The 16,814-nt window shown below is 50.1% G+C and overlaps 4 protein-coding genes across 4 annotated transcripts; 3 read left to right on the top strand and 1 right to left on the bottom strand.

The window, feature by feature from the left end:
• Positions 1-121: 121 nt before the first annotated feature.
• Positions 122-2,836, top strand: RhiXN_05356 (peptidase C14; the record flags this gene model as incomplete). Its single annotated transcript, XM_043325172.1, has 6 exons — positions 122-349; positions 409-539; positions 588-726; positions 777-824; positions 877-2,394; positions 2,447-2,836. The coding sequence occupies 6 exons, from the start codon at positions 122-124 to the stop codon at positions 2,834-2,836; spliced, it is 2,454 nt and encodes an 817-aa protein (XP_043177591.1).
• A 947-nt stretch (positions 2,837-3,783) lies between these two features.
• RhiXN_05355 (Retrotransposable element Tf2 protein) lies at positions 3,784-9,745 on the bottom strand (the record flags this gene model as incomplete). The annotated part of the gene is made up of 5 exons (XM_043325171.1): positions 3,784-3,848; positions 4,434-5,144; positions 5,713-7,786; positions 7,848-8,600; positions 8,663-9,745. 5 exons carry the CDS (start codon positions 9,743-9,745, stop codon positions 3,784-3,786), a joined length of 4,686 nt encoding a protein of 1,561 aa, XP_043177590.1.
• A 1,314-nt stretch (positions 9,746-11,059) lies between these two features.
• On the top strand, positions 11,060-12,224 carry RhiXN_05354 (Retrotransposon-derived protein PEG10; the record flags this gene model as incomplete). The annotated part of the gene is made up of 2 exons (XM_043325170.1): positions 11,060-11,434; positions 11,481-12,224. 2 exons carry the CDS (start codon positions 11,060-11,062, stop codon positions 12,222-12,224), a joined length of 1,119 nt encoding a protein of 372 aa, XP_043177589.1.
• Positions 12,225-12,301: 77 nt separating this feature from the next.
• On the top strand, positions 12,302-15,633 carry RhiXN_05353 (Retrotransposable element Tf2 protein; the record flags this gene model as incomplete). Its single annotated transcript, XM_043325169.1, has 3 exons — positions 12,302-13,190; positions 13,232-13,545; positions 13,618-15,633. The coding sequence occupies 3 exons, from the start codon at positions 12,302-12,304 to the stop codon at positions 15,631-15,633; spliced, it is 3,219 nt and encodes a 1,072-aa protein (XP_043177588.1).
• Positions 15,634-16,814: the final 1,181 nt, after the last annotated feature.

Genomic DNA, 16,814 nt, shown 5'->3' with positions numbered 1-16,814 from the left:
TTGGTTGCATGACAAATGCCAAGACGCCACAAGGTGTCCGTGCAAGCGCCGATGATTCGCCCTTGACCTGAGCAGCCCCAACGCTTGTGCGCTTGTCCAGCTCAACGACTACCATCGGTCAATGGCTTCTCCAGATAAACCGACAGGCTTTCGTGCCTACTTCAGGCGTACGAAAAATAGCATGGTAGCAAAACTCACATCTCTCGGTGCATCCGATCCCTCTCCTGCTATGCGTTCAGCCGTACAAACCCTGACCGGCACACTGGAAACATTGCACAACGCTGCCGAGGTGTTTCCGCCCCTACACGCTGCTATCGGAGGGCTCTTATTCTGCGTCAAACACATAGAGGTTGGTGGTCTGTGTTGTCTCCGCCTGCTTCGCCGTGATTGATCCCGACTCTTATCTAGCTGAGCTCTGAGAATCATAGCGAAATGAAGGTATTGGCAGGACGGCTATCGTCACTCGTCAAGCGGCTCCACCGGCATATACAAGAGGCCAAGTCGACAGAGGTTTCGGGGTTCCTTGAAGTAATCGCAATGTGAGTGCGCAAAACAGGTCGAAGCTGGAAAGCTCACAAGGTGGATAGGTCTGTCGAAGAGCAAGTAAGGATCATCCACAGCAAGCAGGACAACCGAACAGCAAGGTACCTTAGGGATGCAGAACAGGACGAGGAAGAGATACTACAAGCGTACAGGCACATAGCTGACATCCTGGAGGATATAAGGGTTAGAGATAGGCACACATTCGTAAGCGGCATTGCTAACACGAGGCACAGACTGAAGCAAGCCTGAAAACGTGGAACATAGCCGAAGAACAGCGTGCGGTGAGCTGGAAGTCTGAGTGATAAGTCTGACGATTGACGCTTGTTGGAGTAGAAGTCTCACCTCGCTGGTTTGTCAGCTGTGGACTCGGCGATCTACAACTCGCTGCTGTCTCATGATGTGAATCGCAGAGCATGTACACCAAACACTCGGTCGAACATCTTGCTCGAGCTCAATCAATGGTCAGTCGATCGGACCAAGCCTAACGTGTTCTGGATGAACGGAATGGCCGGCACAGGCAAGACTACCATCGCATACACCTTTGCCCAGTCTCTCAAGACCCGCGGCACACTCGGCGCCAGCTTCTTTTGCACGCGTACGTCGGACGAATGCCGGGATGTGGGCAGAATTATACCCACCATCGCCCATCAGCTTGCGCTTTACTCGCCTTCGTTCCGATCGGCGCTGTTGCGAGTGTTGGAACAAGAGCCGAACATCAAGTCGCAGTCGATCGATACTCAGTGTGAGCGACTGATCAAGGAGCCACTATCAAAAGCGAAGAGCGGAATGACAAAAGGGCTTGTGGTCGTAATCGATGCGCTCGACGAATGCAGCAACGCGAATGGCGTGCGAACCATCCTGGACATACTTTTCAGAGTCACTCCCGGCCTGCCTATCAAGTTCTTCGTCACCAGCCGACCCGAGCCGGACATCCGCCAAAGGATCGAGGCGCAGTCTGATCGCAACCGGTCGATGTGCGTGCTACACGAGATCGAAAAGTCGCTAGTGGAAGCAGACATCGAGCTATACCTTCGTGACGAACTTCGTAACGGTGTCTCTGAGCATGATCTAGTCAAACTCGCCAAGCTCTCCGGAAACCTGTTCATATATGCAGCCACGGCAATTCGGTACATTCGAAGAAGAGGCACCATGGTGGATCAAGATCGGCTTGAGGCGATCCTAAAATCGTCTTCGAAGTTGGCCAACCGACACGCAGACATTGACAAGCTATATGCTACGATTCTGGATGCGGCAGTCCACGACTCGAACCTGGATCAGGAGGAGCAAGACCAGACACGGGCAATAGTTTGGACAGCAATTTGCGCACGAGAGCCGATCGACGTCGATACGCTTGGAGCTCTGACGGGGATCAAGGCGGCAAAGGTTCAAGTACTGCTACAGTCTCTGTATTCGGTGCTGCACGTGTCACAAGCGACTGGAACGATCACTACGCTACACGCATCGTTCCCCGACTATATGTTCGACAAGGCGCGGTCGATCAAGTTCTACTGCGACGAAGCAAAGCACAGTCAGCTGCTCGCCGAACGGTGCTTCGAGGTTATGAAGGGCCAGCTGCGATTCAACATCTGTGGCCTAGAGACATCGTTTATACCCGATAGCAAAGTGCAAGACCTAGAAGCTCGGATAGCAGGCTCAATCTCGCCAACGCTGTCATACGTGGCGCACCATTGGGGAGACCATGTCGTCAAGAGCGCGCCATGTGAGATGGTGCGGAAAGGGCTGGAAGAGTTCTTGTCATACCGGCTGCTGTTCTGGATGGAGGTGGTGAGCCTGAAGCGTGCGCTGGACAAAGGGATAGGCATGCTGTTGGCGCTCAAGCCGTGGCTGACGGTAAGGGATTTGAGCAGAGCAGTATGAGCAGGAAGCTGATGACAAGTGATAGGCCAAAGACGCATCATCAGATCTGATCAGGCTGCTGAACGACTTGTGGATCTTTGTGTCAAAGTATGCTGCCGGGTCGGTTTTGCAGTCGACGCCGCATATATACATCTCCGCATTGGCATTTTGCCATCACTCAAGCTCAGTGTACAAGCAGTACTGGGGCCGTACTCAAGATCTTCTGAGGCTGGAAGGGTCCGTGATGGAACAAAGTCCAACGGCGCTGCTTGCGACATGGCAGATGCCCTTGCTAGGCCTCTCACTTGCATTCTCTCCTGATGGGTCTCGATTTGCAATTGGATTCAAAGATGGCACAGTACATACACTTGCGCCCAAAAAGATTGAGCCACGTGAGCTCAAATCAATGACGCTCATGCGTCACCCGCACAATTAAGAATTTGTTTACAATGTAATAGTAAATTTTGTAGATACAGTAGTATAGAACATATATACAAAATTTTAGATCAAAACTAAGTCTCCTTGTGGAGATATGCGTGAGCAAAATTTTTGGGCTGGCTCATTCTTTTTGATCACTTTATATAAGCTACTTGGTCCTCCCTCATTGACTGCCATTTACCACCCCTTTTTACGCTCAAACACCTGCCAAGAGTGCGCAAATGGCTTGATACACTAGCCCCAAGACTAAGGCTCAGATAATTGCGCTGAAAAAGCTTGAATACTCAGATCAGGCTATTGTTCAGCTTTTGCAACCTGAGACCGAGGTCTCTCACGCTACTGTTGGTTGTATCTGGGCCAAGTATGGACTTACTGACCGCCCGCTTGATTGACACAATCCCATTCCTGGGCGCCCATGAAAGTTAACCCCCAGCAACGTCAGATTTGCCGCTTTGGCCCTAGCTCAGAGTAGAGTACCAATAGCAGCAAATATTAGACGGCAGTACTTCCCTGCCGTTGGGTCCTCTACCCTCCGCCGCTACCTCCGAGAGCTGGGTTTACGGCTGTACAAACGCCGCCAAGTACCCCTGCTCACTTATTGGCATAGAAAAGCCTGTTGCGCGTGGGCCCACAGTCAATTATTCTGGCCACAATCACGCTGGGACAACATTGTCTTCTTGGACAAAGTCCAAATTGAGTTATTTGGGGCCGACAGCGGCCAATATTACTGGAGGCAACCTGGTGAGTCCCCGTATAATCCCCAATACACCAAAAAGACAATATCTCATGGTGGCGGGGGCATCTTCATTTGGGGGTGCATTACCCAAGAGGGAGTTGGGCAATTGTACCTTATACGACGCAAGCTGAACGCCCCGGGATACATTGAAATCCTTGGGGACGCCTTCTTTGGAACCCTTGCCGACTATAAAATCACCCTGTTTGACATTACATTCCAGCACGACCAAGATCCAAAGCATACAGCCAGGCTGACACAACGTTGGCTTGCTGTCCTAGACGTCTGTTAGGGCGTCAAGGGGGATGGCGCTTGTGGCCGTGGTGTACAAAATGAGACAGTTGCTTAAGGCAATGACAAACTTAACTACGGCAACAAGCAGCTATCCTACAACAACAAGACCGCTTAAGGCGGTGGCAAGCTATCTAAGTACAACGATGGAGCTGCTTAAGGTGGTGTAGGCTATCTAAGTAGTTTTAACTAAGTAATTGCTGGGCTGTAGGGCCCTTGTACACTGAGTGGGATGCAACAAGAGGTAATCAACCTGGGTGTTACCATGGTCGGTTGGCCTCCTTATATATTCTACAAGCTAGCTAATTACAAATGTACTATATCAAATACTGTATCCAATAAGAACCCCGTTCCGCAGTCAGCCTTACTCATGCATACGTGTTACTGACGTATCATGATGACATCATAGGTGGAGGTGGCTACGTATGCTGATTAAGCGCGGGTGGGGACGTGGCTTGGCGCTTAGCGTATGATATAAGCGCCAAAGTCACGTGATTGAAAATGTTCTCTGTTTGCCTTCGTTTAAATCCAAGAAAATGGGAATAAATTCCCTGGTATTGACTGTGTCTACGACACTGCCCCCCTCTAAGGGCCTTGGCAGCGCCGAGGGCCTTCTTTTTCATTTCTTTTTCAAATTTTTCTAGGATTTTTTTGGCGTTCTTGAGGTTTTCCCTTGGTTCCCAGGTATTCTCTTCTGATCCGTAGCCTTTCCATTTTACCCTAAAAAACCATTTCCCGTCCCTTTCTTCCATGTCTGTGATTCCTTCAACCTTGTATTCTTCTTCTCCATCCACGGTGACAGGTGGAGGCCGGTTCTCAAAGCTGCGCTTTTTGTCCCTTTTGACCTTTGACAGGAGTCCCACGTAGAATACATTGTGGATTCTCATTGTTGGCGGGAGTTCTAGGCGGTATGCTTGGTTGGAGATTCTTTTGGTTACCTTGAAGGGGCCTAGGCGTTGTTTGGTTAGCTTAGGACTCAGGGTCTTTAGCTTCACATTTTTGGCATCTAGCCAGGCTTCTTCCCCAATTTTGAATTCAAGTGGTTCTCCTGCTTCTCCGGCCACCATGCGTGTCTTTGATTGCCGGAGCGCAGCCTCTATTTCCCGCCATTGTGCCTCCATTTGGGTTGCCAAGTTGTCTGCCTCAGGGACGTCTGTTGGGACGTTGCTTGGGGTCAAGGAGGGTTCCCAACCGTATAGTGCCTTAAAAGGAGATTTGCCTGTTGAACTATGCACCGCGTTGTTGTAGGCAAACTCCGCCATTGGTAACCATTTGACCCAGTCTGTTGTAGACACAATCAATACCAGGGGATTTATTCCCATTTTCTTGAATTTAAACGAAGTTGAACGGACAACATTTTCAATCACGTGACCTTGGCGCTTATATCATACGCTAAGCGCCAAGCCACGTCCCCATCCGCGCTTATTCACCACACGTAGCCACCTCCACCTATGACGTCATCATGACATGTCAGTGACACGTATGCATGAGTAAGACCAACTGCGGAGCAGGGTTCTTATTTGATACGGTATTGGATATAGTACATTTGTAATTAGCTAGCTTGTAGAATATATAAGGAGGCCAACCGACCATGGTAACACCCAGGTCGATTACCTCTTGTTGCATCCCATCACTGTACAAGGGCCTTAAGCCCAGTAACCTACTTAGTCACTCAGTTCACACCGCCTTAAGCGGCTTCCTTGTTGTAGTTACATAGCTGGTCATCGCCCATACGGCCTTGGTCACCGTAGTATAGCTGGTTGTTGTTGTAGGATAGCTTGCCGCCGCCTTACGCGGTTCCTTACTTAGATACATCCGGCCGCAAGCGCCCTCCTCCTTGGCATCCTTACAGACGTTTAGGACACAGTCCCTTTGGTTTACTCCTGAATAGGCCTGTAAGAAGTGTTCAACCATGGGATTTACGCGCTCCGTCTGTCCGTCACTTTGAGGATGGTAGGCTGATGAGAAGTGGGGGTCTATCCCCAGGCGTTGATACAGGGCTTTTAGAAATTTGTTATTAAAAACCCGTCCGTGGTCTGATACTGTCTTCTCAGGCATGCCGTAGCGCTTCCATACGTGGCGTAGGAATAGGTCTGCCAATTCCGGGGCTTTGAGCTTTTTGGAGCACTCTACCAGAATGATGTATTTGGTAAAGCTATCCACAATGACTAGGATAGAGTTGTTGTTTCCGTCTTTAGGCAGGTCTACTATCATATTGTACGACACGTGTTGCCAGGGGCGTGATGGGAGTTCCAGAGGTTGAGGTGGGATGGATGCGTACTTCAGTTTCCGGATCCGTTGGCAAGTTTTGCAGGAATCAACGTGCCAGTATGTGTCAGAACGGATGCCTGGCCAGTAGTAGTTCCTTGATATCAACTCTAGGGTGCGCTGTCTTCCTGGATGTCCTGCCAAGGGGCTGTTGTGGAAGATGCAGAGTAGGTCCGTTCTTAGTGTTCCAACGTCAGGGACTACAATCCGTCCTTGGTAGAATAGCAGGCCTGCTTCCATCTTGTAATCCTTGAATGCGCGTTTGATAGAGGGTGGTGCTTTAGACTCGTTCTGTAGGAATTGCAGGATTTCTTCCAAGGACTCATCTTGGTCCAGAGCTGCCTCAATCTGTTGTTGGAGTTCCTTTTCAGGGGTGACTAAGGCTACATTGGCAAATACAGGATCTGGAAGCATGGTCTGATTGGCGGGTGGGATATCAGCATGATCTGATTGGCGTGAGAGTGCGTCCGGCTTCCCTGATTGTTTCCCAGGGCAATAGACAATATGGAAGTTGTAACCTGCTAATAGAAGGTGCCATTGTGCGTGGCGTTGGTTGAATGTTCTGGACTCCTTCCAATACTCTAGGTTGCAATGATCTGTGAAGACCGTGATTGGATGTTCTGTCCCTTCCAAGAAGATGCGCCAGTACTCAAATGACCGGATGATTGCTAGGAGTTCCTTATTGTGGGTGTTGTAGTTCTGTTTGGCACCTTTGAATGATTCTGATAGGAAACCCAGGGGGTGTAGTTGTCCATCTTCCTGTTGTTGGCTGAGTATAGAACCCAGGGCTGCGCCAGATGCGTCCGTTTCCAAGAAGTACGGTTTTGTAGGGTCCGCGTGACAAAGTACTGGGGCGTTGGTGATGGCATCCTTTAAACCCTGAAAAGCTTCCTGTTCCTTGGAGCCCCAAATCCACGTTGTATCCTTTTTAACCAGATTGTGTAGTGGTCTGGCCATGTGACTACAGTTGGCAACAAATCTTCGCAGGAAGTTGGCAAACCCTAGGAATGATTGGACTTCTTTGACTTTTGTGGGTGTTGGCCATTCCTGTACTGCCTGGATTTTGAGCTTATCCAGGCTGAAACCTTTGTCCAATACAATGATCCCTAGGTATTCCACAGAGGTGACGTGGAATGTGCATTTGGACGCCTTGCAAAATAACTGGTTCTCCATTAGGCACCGTAGGACTTCATGGACGTGTTGCGTGTGTGTTGCGTCATCCTTGGAGTAAATCAGGATGTCATCTAGGTAAATGATGACGCATACATCAAGCAGGTCTTTGAACAATTTGTTCATGAAGTGTTGGAAGGAAGCGGGTGCATTTGTTAGGCCAAATGTCATGACCAGGGACTCATACAGGCCGTACTTGGTGCGGAAGGCGGTTTTCCATTCATTGCCTTCTTTGACACAAACATTGTTGTATCCCCATCTCAGATCTAATTTAGTGAAGATTTTGGCGCCATGGAGTTGGGCCATAAGATCATCAAGACGGGGCAGTGGGTATACGTTCTTCTTGGTCCGGTTGTTAAGGCAACGGTAGTCAACTGTCCTGGACACGGTCACATGACCAGTACAAGTGGTTGCATGCTGGCCCAAGCCCAAATTTGGGGGGTAGCAGGTGTAATCATGGGTTGTCAGCAGAGGAATAATAGGGCTCTATGGCTTAGTGGTCAAGCTGGTTCAATTCCAGCTAGTTCTATTTTCCTCTGTTTATGACATCAACAACCAAACGGCAGGAGCCATCCTTCTTAGGTACAAACATGACGGGGGAACTAATGGATGATTTACTGGGACGGATCTTCCCAGCCTTGAGTTTGTCCCTGAGCCAATCCTTGAGCGTGGCAGATTCCGCGTCAGTCATGCTATAGAGGGGCAAGTTCAAGGGGCCTTCTTCCGTAAGTTCAATGCCAATATTGTAATTCCTGTGAGGGGGAAGCTTATTGAATTCTTCCTCTCCAAATACCTTAGCATATTGATGGTACTTGGAGGGTACTCCTTCAAGGGGGTTCTTGTCAGCTTCCTCTTCTTTGGCAACGGCTACGTGTTCCGGCGGGGTGTGGGGGAAGGATAAGGATTGCAAGTTCCAGTCAATTTTGGGGTTATGCGTTTCCAACCATTTGATTCCTAGGATGGCGGCGTGTGATCTGGTATTGCAAATCAGGAAGGTCTCTGTCATGCGTTTGCCATCAAATAGGAAGGTCAGATGAGCCTTCTTCCAAATCTTTCCAGCCTGGGGGCTTGACCCATCAAGCATAGTAACGGTGCGTGGTTGTGGGAGGTCTATTAGGGGTAGGCGGAGTAGTTCCGCTGTGCGGGGGTGAAGGAATGACAATGTTGCGCCTGAATCTATCAGGACTTCTATGGTTTCCGCTTGTTTCTCTGGTTTAATTGGAATTGTAAAAAGTGGTTTATTTCTATATGATTGCAATATGTTACAAAATTCCAAGACAAAACCAGAGTCCTTGGGGTCCTTGCGCGCGGCAGCAGGTACCCTTAATCTTTTCCCAATTGGGGTTCAGATTCTTTGCCAACTTTGGCGGCTTCTTTTTTGACGCCTTCCTCCTTAGGCGTGGCTTTCCAGCCGGTGCGACATTCTGCAAACTTATGCCCCAACTTTCCGCATTTGATGCATAGGCCTTCAGCCCTGCGGCAGTTTTGTTCCTCCTTGGAGACAAAGTTGGGATCGCTGGAGAGGCGCCCTGGTCTTGTGGCCTGTTGGCCAGTACTTGCCCCCCTGTTGGGGGTAGTGGAAGAGGAACCAGACTTATTACCCTTTGGTGGGTGGCTGGTGCGCTCCTCTTGGAGGGCGTTATCAATGACCAGAGCCGCGTTCTGCAGCTCAAGGAGGGTAGTTGGGCGCCGCTCACAGGTGGCAATGAGGCGGCTGACCTCCCAGTGGAGGCCACATGCAAATTGCCCACGGAGGGCGGCGTCGTTCCAGTCTAGGTCCATGGTAATGGTCCTAAACTTTGTGATGTACTCAGCACAGGTTCCTGTCTGAGTGAGTTGTGTGATTTGCCGCTCTGCGGCTTGCGTGGCATTGGGGTTCCCAAATGCGGCCAAAAACTCCGTCCTGAACTTGTCGACTGTTTGGATAAGGGCCCTGTGAGACCCAAGTTGATTGAGGTGGGGGTGAGCCCAGGCTCCTGCTACGTCCTTCATGTTCATTAGGAGGAACAATAGGACCTCCTGATCCGTGGGGAACATCCGTTGGTTTAGACGTACCCATGCCAACATCCGCGTGAGCCATTGGCGGGCTTTGTTCCCTATTTTCCCTGTATAGGCGTCAGGGTGATCTACCTTGACGGGGGCTTGATAAGCGGCTACAGGGGCCACTGGTTGTGGGACTTGGGGGGAGCAGAGTTGGATAGGCAAAGGCGGAGGGGGAGTATAGCCTCTTGGGGGGGCTTGGACTGGGGTTGGCTGCGCAAAGGCAGGGGGAGCTTTGGTGGGGTTGGCCCAGGCAATGAGGGGCGCACTAGGCGCTGGAAGAGGGTTGGTTTTTGGTAGGGGCCTGGGCGTGGCCTTGACTGCCGGAGGTTTCTGGTCTTCTGGTGTGTGTGGGGCTCCACCCCTAGCCTCAATGCGAGTGAGGGCTTGATCAACTGCTCCCATCCAGTCTCAGGCTTCCTTTGATGCTTCCTTGGTTTCTTTGAGTTCCCGCTTGAGCCAGAGGACTTGGTTTTGCAATCCCAGGATAAGGGAGATTGCTTGGCTGAGGGAGACTTCCCCATAGACCTCTGGTTCAAGGCTTGTTGACTCAATGGAGGTTGCCAGAAGAGTGGGTCCCAGCTCTCCTTGATTGAGAGGGGACTGGGAACAAGCAGAGCTCCGGGAACGGGTTGCCATCTGTCATAACCTCCCAACATATACCATTGGACTCGCACGTTTTTTCTGATATTTTTAGTATTTTTTACGGACTTGATATCTTTTGTTTTTCAATCACGTGATCTCGGCGCTTATTATGCCGAGATGCCGCGCCGAGATGCCGTGCCAAGGGCGCTTAGGAGAAATCCACGCTTCTGCGCAGCCCACAGCACGCTTCTCATTTGTCTTAGCTACTTCTTTCTCTCACGCGCACGGAACATGTAGATAGTGTGCTTTGTCTATATATACAGCAGGGAAATTGCTTGGAGACACCAAGTTGATTTTACCTTGTCTCATATTCATTGAGGAGGCTCCAGCCAGTTAAGTAACCGGCCCCCAGAAGTTCAGCTGACGTTATCCCCTACCTTCACCTACCACACCTCCCAGGCCTCCGGCCCCTCCGTCAGCAGTAGATAGCATTAGAGCGCCTTAAGCGCCAGTAGTATAGCCTTAGATAAGTTAGATACATACGTGTGCTTGTAGTAGTACGGCCTTAAGCGCCCATATCCACTAGCAAGTACCCACCTTACAGTGGTGTACGACATTGTAAAATCAACTTGTAGTAGGCTTGATCAACAAGGAGAAGACCCCCTGTACTAGCACAAGGGAAAACACCAGATCGGACTCGCCTTTTGTCTTTAATAATCAAACAGACGTTGGTCCCTGGTAGTACCAAATTGCTATAAGGCAGACGGGCTCTAATCCCCCGCATACCCCAAGTTTCGCCGGAACTCAGTAGTCAGCGACCCTAGACCGCTGAAATACCCGCTTGCTGAAAACCCGCCCATATCACGACCGCCAGGTCTGCTGATTTGTTGTAGGGACAGTCCAACGCTAGGTACTAGACGCAAGGGTTTAGCGCCAGTATACTACAGAAAAACCGCTCATAAGTCCTGATATAGGCACTGTCACCCCCACACCGTCTCCACCATTCCCTCCACCCGCTCTGGAGTCCCACACCCCTACTCTTGGCCTTCCTCTTGCTCCTCTCAACGTTCCATTCCATCCCACTCCCAACCAGCCTCTTGCAGCACATCTCCCGCTCCGCAAGACTTGCCCAGGATGGAACCAGAGCTGTCCCCTGCCGCTCTCCTCAAGGCTATCACAGCCCTCACAGCCACAGTTGGGTCCCTGCAGGACCAAATCCGTGCTCAAAGCCAGCAAATCACCAAGCTTAGAGCCATATGCAAGGAAACAGCGGACCTCCTTGGGGATAAAGACCAAGGAGCCCCCCAAACCCAGCCTGGCCCAACAACTGGGCCTACTACCCCTCCTACACATACAGGAGGGGAAGTCCACACTCCAGGCACGGTTAGGCCTGGACTCAAGGCCCCGTTCCGCCCCTCTAGAGGAATGGGTTATGACTCAGAAGAGGAAGAGGAACCCAAGAGAGCCCCAAAGAAAGAGCCTAAGCTCTCTTACACCCTTCAATTCAGGGTCCAGCGTCAAGCGGCCCAAGATGGATCTCCCTGACCCATACAAGGGGGATTCCAGGGGAAGAAAGGCAACCCAGTGGCTAGATTGCATGCTACTTTGGGTTGCGCTTCATCGAGACCAATTCAATGAAGAAGAGCAGATGGTTGTGTGGATACTATACCACATGACAGACAAGGCAGCCAACTGGGCACTTCCCCTCATTGGGGCTATTATCAAGGGCAAGGGCAACCCTCCAACCACCATACCGGCCTTAACGGCCAAATTCAAGGAGGCCTTTGACGACCCCGATGCCAAGAGGGCTGCTGCCAGAAAAATTGCGGCTCTCTCCCAAACTACCACAACCTCTGAGTATGTCACGGAGTTCCGCAACCTCATAGCGGAATTAGACTGGAACAAAGAGGCCTATATTGCGCAGTTCACGCGAGGCCTCCACTGGAAAGTCAAGGAACTGCTATCAACCAAGGATAGTGTTCCCAATGAACTCAAGGCAATTTTTGCGGCCTCTATCAAAATTGACAACATCCGCCGCGAAAATGAGGAGAATTGCCCTAAAAAGGCACCAGCCAAGTCCCCGGCCACTGTGGCCACCTCCACTACCACCACCAGGGTCCGCCTGTCCGAGGACCCCAATTATGTCACTCCGGAGGAACGGGATTGTCGCCGCGCATCAGGACTTTGCGTCAAGTGCGGTCAGAAGGGCCACGGGATCAAACAATGTCCCAATGGCTGGAAGGCTACCATCAAGGAGGTAGCTAAGGTTGCAGAGGAAGAAGGGTCGGGAAAAGACTAAGGCCAAGGACTACCGTCAAGCCCCTGGCCCCTAAAATAGATGTGCATGTATTGGATTGTGAAATTGTATCTCTGGCTATGGACTCAAATAAAAAGCCTCTCTTATTTATCAATCTTGAACTGCACAATTTCCCAACGGAACACCTCAGAACCCTCATCGATTCAGGAGCCACATCAAACTTTATCTCCCCCTTGATTGTGGAAAAATATAAAATCCCAAAAACCCAACTCAAAAATCCACGAGTTGTGAGAATGTTAGATGGTACTATATCCCAGACTGGTTGCATTTGGCACCAGGTTCAACTTGCGGTCTTGGCCAATGGCCATTCACACCACATCCCTTTCCTTGTTTGCCCCATAGGCAACACCCCGGCTATCCTAGGCATGACATGGCTCACTTTGGAATCCCCTTTGATTGACTGGCAGCAGGGACATGTTACATTCCCCGAACAGGCCCAGATAGCATCCAAAGAAGAAGCAGATACCAACCCATTGGCGGACCTTCCAGAACAATACCACAAATTTGCTAAAGTCTTTGGCGAAGAAGAGTTCAAGGTCCTTCCCCCACATAGGGAATACAACATCTCCATTGACCTTGTCCCTGATGCCAAACTCTCCCCTGGTCCAATTTATGGTATGACAGACGCCAAGTCCAAGGCCCTCAAGCAACATATCAAGGAAGAACTAGCCACGGGCAAAATTTGCCCCAGTACCTCCTCAGCAGGCGCCCCTGTTATGTTTGTAAAAAAAGCGGATGGTTCCCTGAGATTGGTGGTTGACTACAGGAAGCTTAACAACGTCACCCACAAAAACGTCTACCCACTTCCCAGACAGGATGACCTCATGGCTAAGCTGCAAAACGCCAAACTATTCACAAAGTTAGATCTCCGCTGGGGGTACAATAATGTGCGCATCAAAGAAGGCGACGAATGGAAAACGGCCTTCAGAACCAAATATGGCCTTTTGAGTACTTAGTCATGCCTTTTGGCCTTACCAATGCCCCTGCAGCATTCCAGCACTTCATGAACAACCTGTTCAGGGATCTAATTGATGTGACAGTGGTAATCTATTTGGATGATATCCTTATCTTCTTGGAGAACCCAGAAGACCACCCAAACCATGTCAGAGAAGTGCTATTGCAACTAATGAAGAACCAGCTGTTTTGCAAGTTGTCAAAGTGCCATTTCCACGTTACTACGGTCAACTACCTAGGCATTGTTATCTCCCCCTCCGGCTTCTCCATGGACCGGAAGAAAATAGAAGCCGTCACAACATGGCCCACTCCCAAAACGGTCAAACAGGTCCAGGCCTTCCTAGGATTTGTCAACTACCTCCGCTGATTCATTCCCAACTTTAGCTCCGTTGCACGCCCCCTGCATAATCTCACCAAAAAGGAAACCCCTTGGTCATGGGGTAACCTGGAGGAAGCTGCTTTCCAGGAGCTAAAGTCCCTTGTCACCCAGTCACCCGTCCTAATCCATTCCAACCCCAACCTTCCCTACTACCTAGAAACAGACGCATCAGGGGTAGCCATGGGAGCCATCCTAAGCCAACAAGCAGGGGATAACCGCCTTCATCCAGTTGCATATATGTCCAAGTCCTTTTCCGGCGCTGAAGCCAACTATGACACCCACAATAAGGAGCTTCTAGCAATCATCAAAGCCCTGGAAGAATGGCGTATTTTCCTGGAAGCAACAGACAAGCCAATCCAGGTCTTCACAGACCACAGGAACCTGGAATATTGGATGCAGGCTAGGACGTTTAACCGGAGGCATGCCCAATGGCGCATCTTCCTGAGTGACTTCAACTTCAAAATCCACTACCGACCAGGTAAACAGTCGGGGAAACCAGATGCATTGTCCAGACAATCAGACTATATTGATTCACCTCAGGAGCCAGAAATCATGTTACCATCAGAGGTCTTTGCCAACACGTCAGAAGCGGAACTTGAGATTGTTACAGAAATCCAAGAGAAACTGAAGGAGGACCCATCCCTAGAACCCATCATACAATTCCTGACAGAGGACGCGGACAATGCACCTCCATCCATTCAAAAAGCCTATTGGGACTATGATTGGGAGGAAGATCTCCTATGGTATTGCGGAAAATTGGTAGTTCCAGACTTGGAGCTCATCAAGGAACAATTGCTTAAAGAATTCCACAACTCCCCCCTGGCGGGACACCCCGGGCAACAAAGAACCCTAGAGCTCCTGAACCGCAATTACTGGTGGCCAGGAATGAAGTCATCCGCTAAGGAATGGGTAGAGTGCTGTCCTATCTGCCAAGCCAACCGCCGCGCGCACGCCCCTATCATTTCCCTAAAGCCCTTAGAAGTCCCCCCGTTCCCTTTCCACACAATATCCTATGACTTCATCACGGGATTCCCCAAGTCTAATGGGTACGATGCAATTCTAGTCGTAATCAACTCCTTCTCTAAGTTTGGTCACTTCATCCCAACCACAAAGAAGGTCACAGCCAAGGGCCTAGCAGACCTGTTCATCACCCACGTTTGGAAGTTACACGGACTTCCGGTCAAGACAGTCTCAGACCGCGGAACAACGTTCACAGGAAAATTCCTAAGAGCACTGTACCAATGCCTTGGGGTCAACCCGGCCTTCTCCTCAGCCTACCACCCGGAATTGGACAGACAAACAGAAAGAGTGAACCAATTCATTGAGTTCTATCTTAGATCCTACGTTGCGGCAGACCATTCAGACTGGGCTACCTGGTTACCATTAGCAGAATATGCGTACAACAACGCTAGACACTTGGCTACTGGGAAAACCCCCTTCAAACTTGTCTATGGAAGAAGTCCCGTCATGAGTCCATCCAATGTGCCGGCAAATGTCCCAGAAGCCGACCACGTAGCAGACACCCTAGCTCAAGAATGGAAAGAGGCAGAATCCGCTCTGAGACTTACAAAAGAAAGGATGGCAGGGAACAAGGGGATAATTCCAGAATACGCAATTGGCAAAAAAGTATGGCTGGACGGAAAAAACGTGGAACTAAGAACCAACTCTAACAAATTGGACCCCAAGAGATTAGGCCCTTTCAAAGTCTTAGAGAAAATATCCAGCCACGCGTACCGCCTGAAACTTCCGGAAACCTTAAAGATCCATGACGTATTCTACGTAGGGCTGTTATCCAGGGTTTACAAATCTCCCAGCCAACCCTTCCCAGAACGTCCCCCTCCAGAAACAATTGAAGGGGAAGAAGAATATGAAGTGGAACAGATCATTGACTCCAAAAGGCAAAAAGGAAAATGGTTCTACCTGATCAAATGGAAAGGATATGGACCAGAAGACAATTCATGGGAACCAGAAGAACTCTTGGAACACAGTCAAGAGGAAATCCAACGCTTTAACAGGTCACGACTGAAAAAGGCTTGTGACTCCGCCAAGAGCCTTTAAGGGGGGGGCAATGTCATAACCTCCCAACATATACCATTGGACTTGCACGTTTTTTCTGATATTTTTAGTATTTTTTACGGACTTGATATCTTTTGTTTTTCAATCACGTGATCTCGGCGCTTATTATGCCGAGATGCCGCGCCGAGATGCCGTGCCAAGGGCGCTTAGGAGAAATCCACGCTTCTGCGCAGCCCACAGCACGCTTCTCATTTGTCTTAGCTACTTCTTTCTCTCACGCGCACGGAACATGTAGATAGTGTGCTTTGTCTATATATACAGCAGGGAAATTGCTTGGAGACACCAAGTTGATTTTACCTTGTCTCATATTCATTGAGGAGGCTCCAGCCAGTTAAGTAACCGGCCCCCAGAAGTTCAGCTGACGTTATCCCCTACCTTCACCTACCACACCTCCCAGGCCTCCGGCCCCTCCGTCAGCAGTAGATAGCATTAGAGCGCCTTAAGCGCCAGTAGTATAGCCTTAGATAAGTTAGATACATACGTGTGCTTGTAGTAGTACGGCCTTAAGCGCCCATATCCACTAGCAAGTACCCACCTTACAGTGGTGTACGACACCATCTCATGGGGGTATGAGCGGCCTTGGTGGGAAGCGGTGTGCTGGGAGGCGCGGGAGGAAGCACAAGAGGGGGTACGGGAGGTAATGATGGGCAAGTGAGGAGTGGTGGTGCCTGTGACAGGACTTATGGGTTGCTTTATTGCTCTAGTGCTAAGAACTTGCATCAACCGCCTAGCGTTGGACAGTCCCTATCAACCAATCAACTGCCGTGTGCGGGCGTGATGTGGGACGGGTTTTCTGCAAGCGGGTGGATCTGCTGACTAGTTCCGCTGACAAAGGGTGCGGTGACCGTTGGTATGCGGGCAATTAGAATCCATCTGCCTTATAGCAATTTGGTACTACCTGGGGCCAACGCTAGTTTGATTATTGATAGCAAAAGGCAAGCCCAATCAGGTGATTTCCCTTGTGCTAGTACAGGGGACCTTCTTGTTTGTTGAATCTGAGTGGTGGTGCTTTGTGGGCACGGTTTGCAACCAACTTAAGGTTGATTACCTAGTGTCCTAGACGTCCGTTAGGGCGTTGAGGGGGATGGCGCTTGTGGCCGCGGTGTACAAAATGAGACAGTCGCTTAAGGCAACGACAAACTTAACTACGGCAACAAGCAGCT

Source organism: Rhizoctonia solani, chromosome 2 (assembly GCF_016906535.1).
Source record: "Rhizoctonia solani chromosome 2, complete sequence".
NCBI classification, from domain to species: domain Eukaryota; kingdom Fungi; phylum Basidiomycota; class Agaricomycetes; order Cantharellales; family Ceratobasidiaceae; genus Rhizoctonia; species Rhizoctonia solani.
The sequence above is the reverse complement of the archived record's forward strand: the minus strand, read 5'-3'. Positions and strand labels throughout refer to the sequence as shown.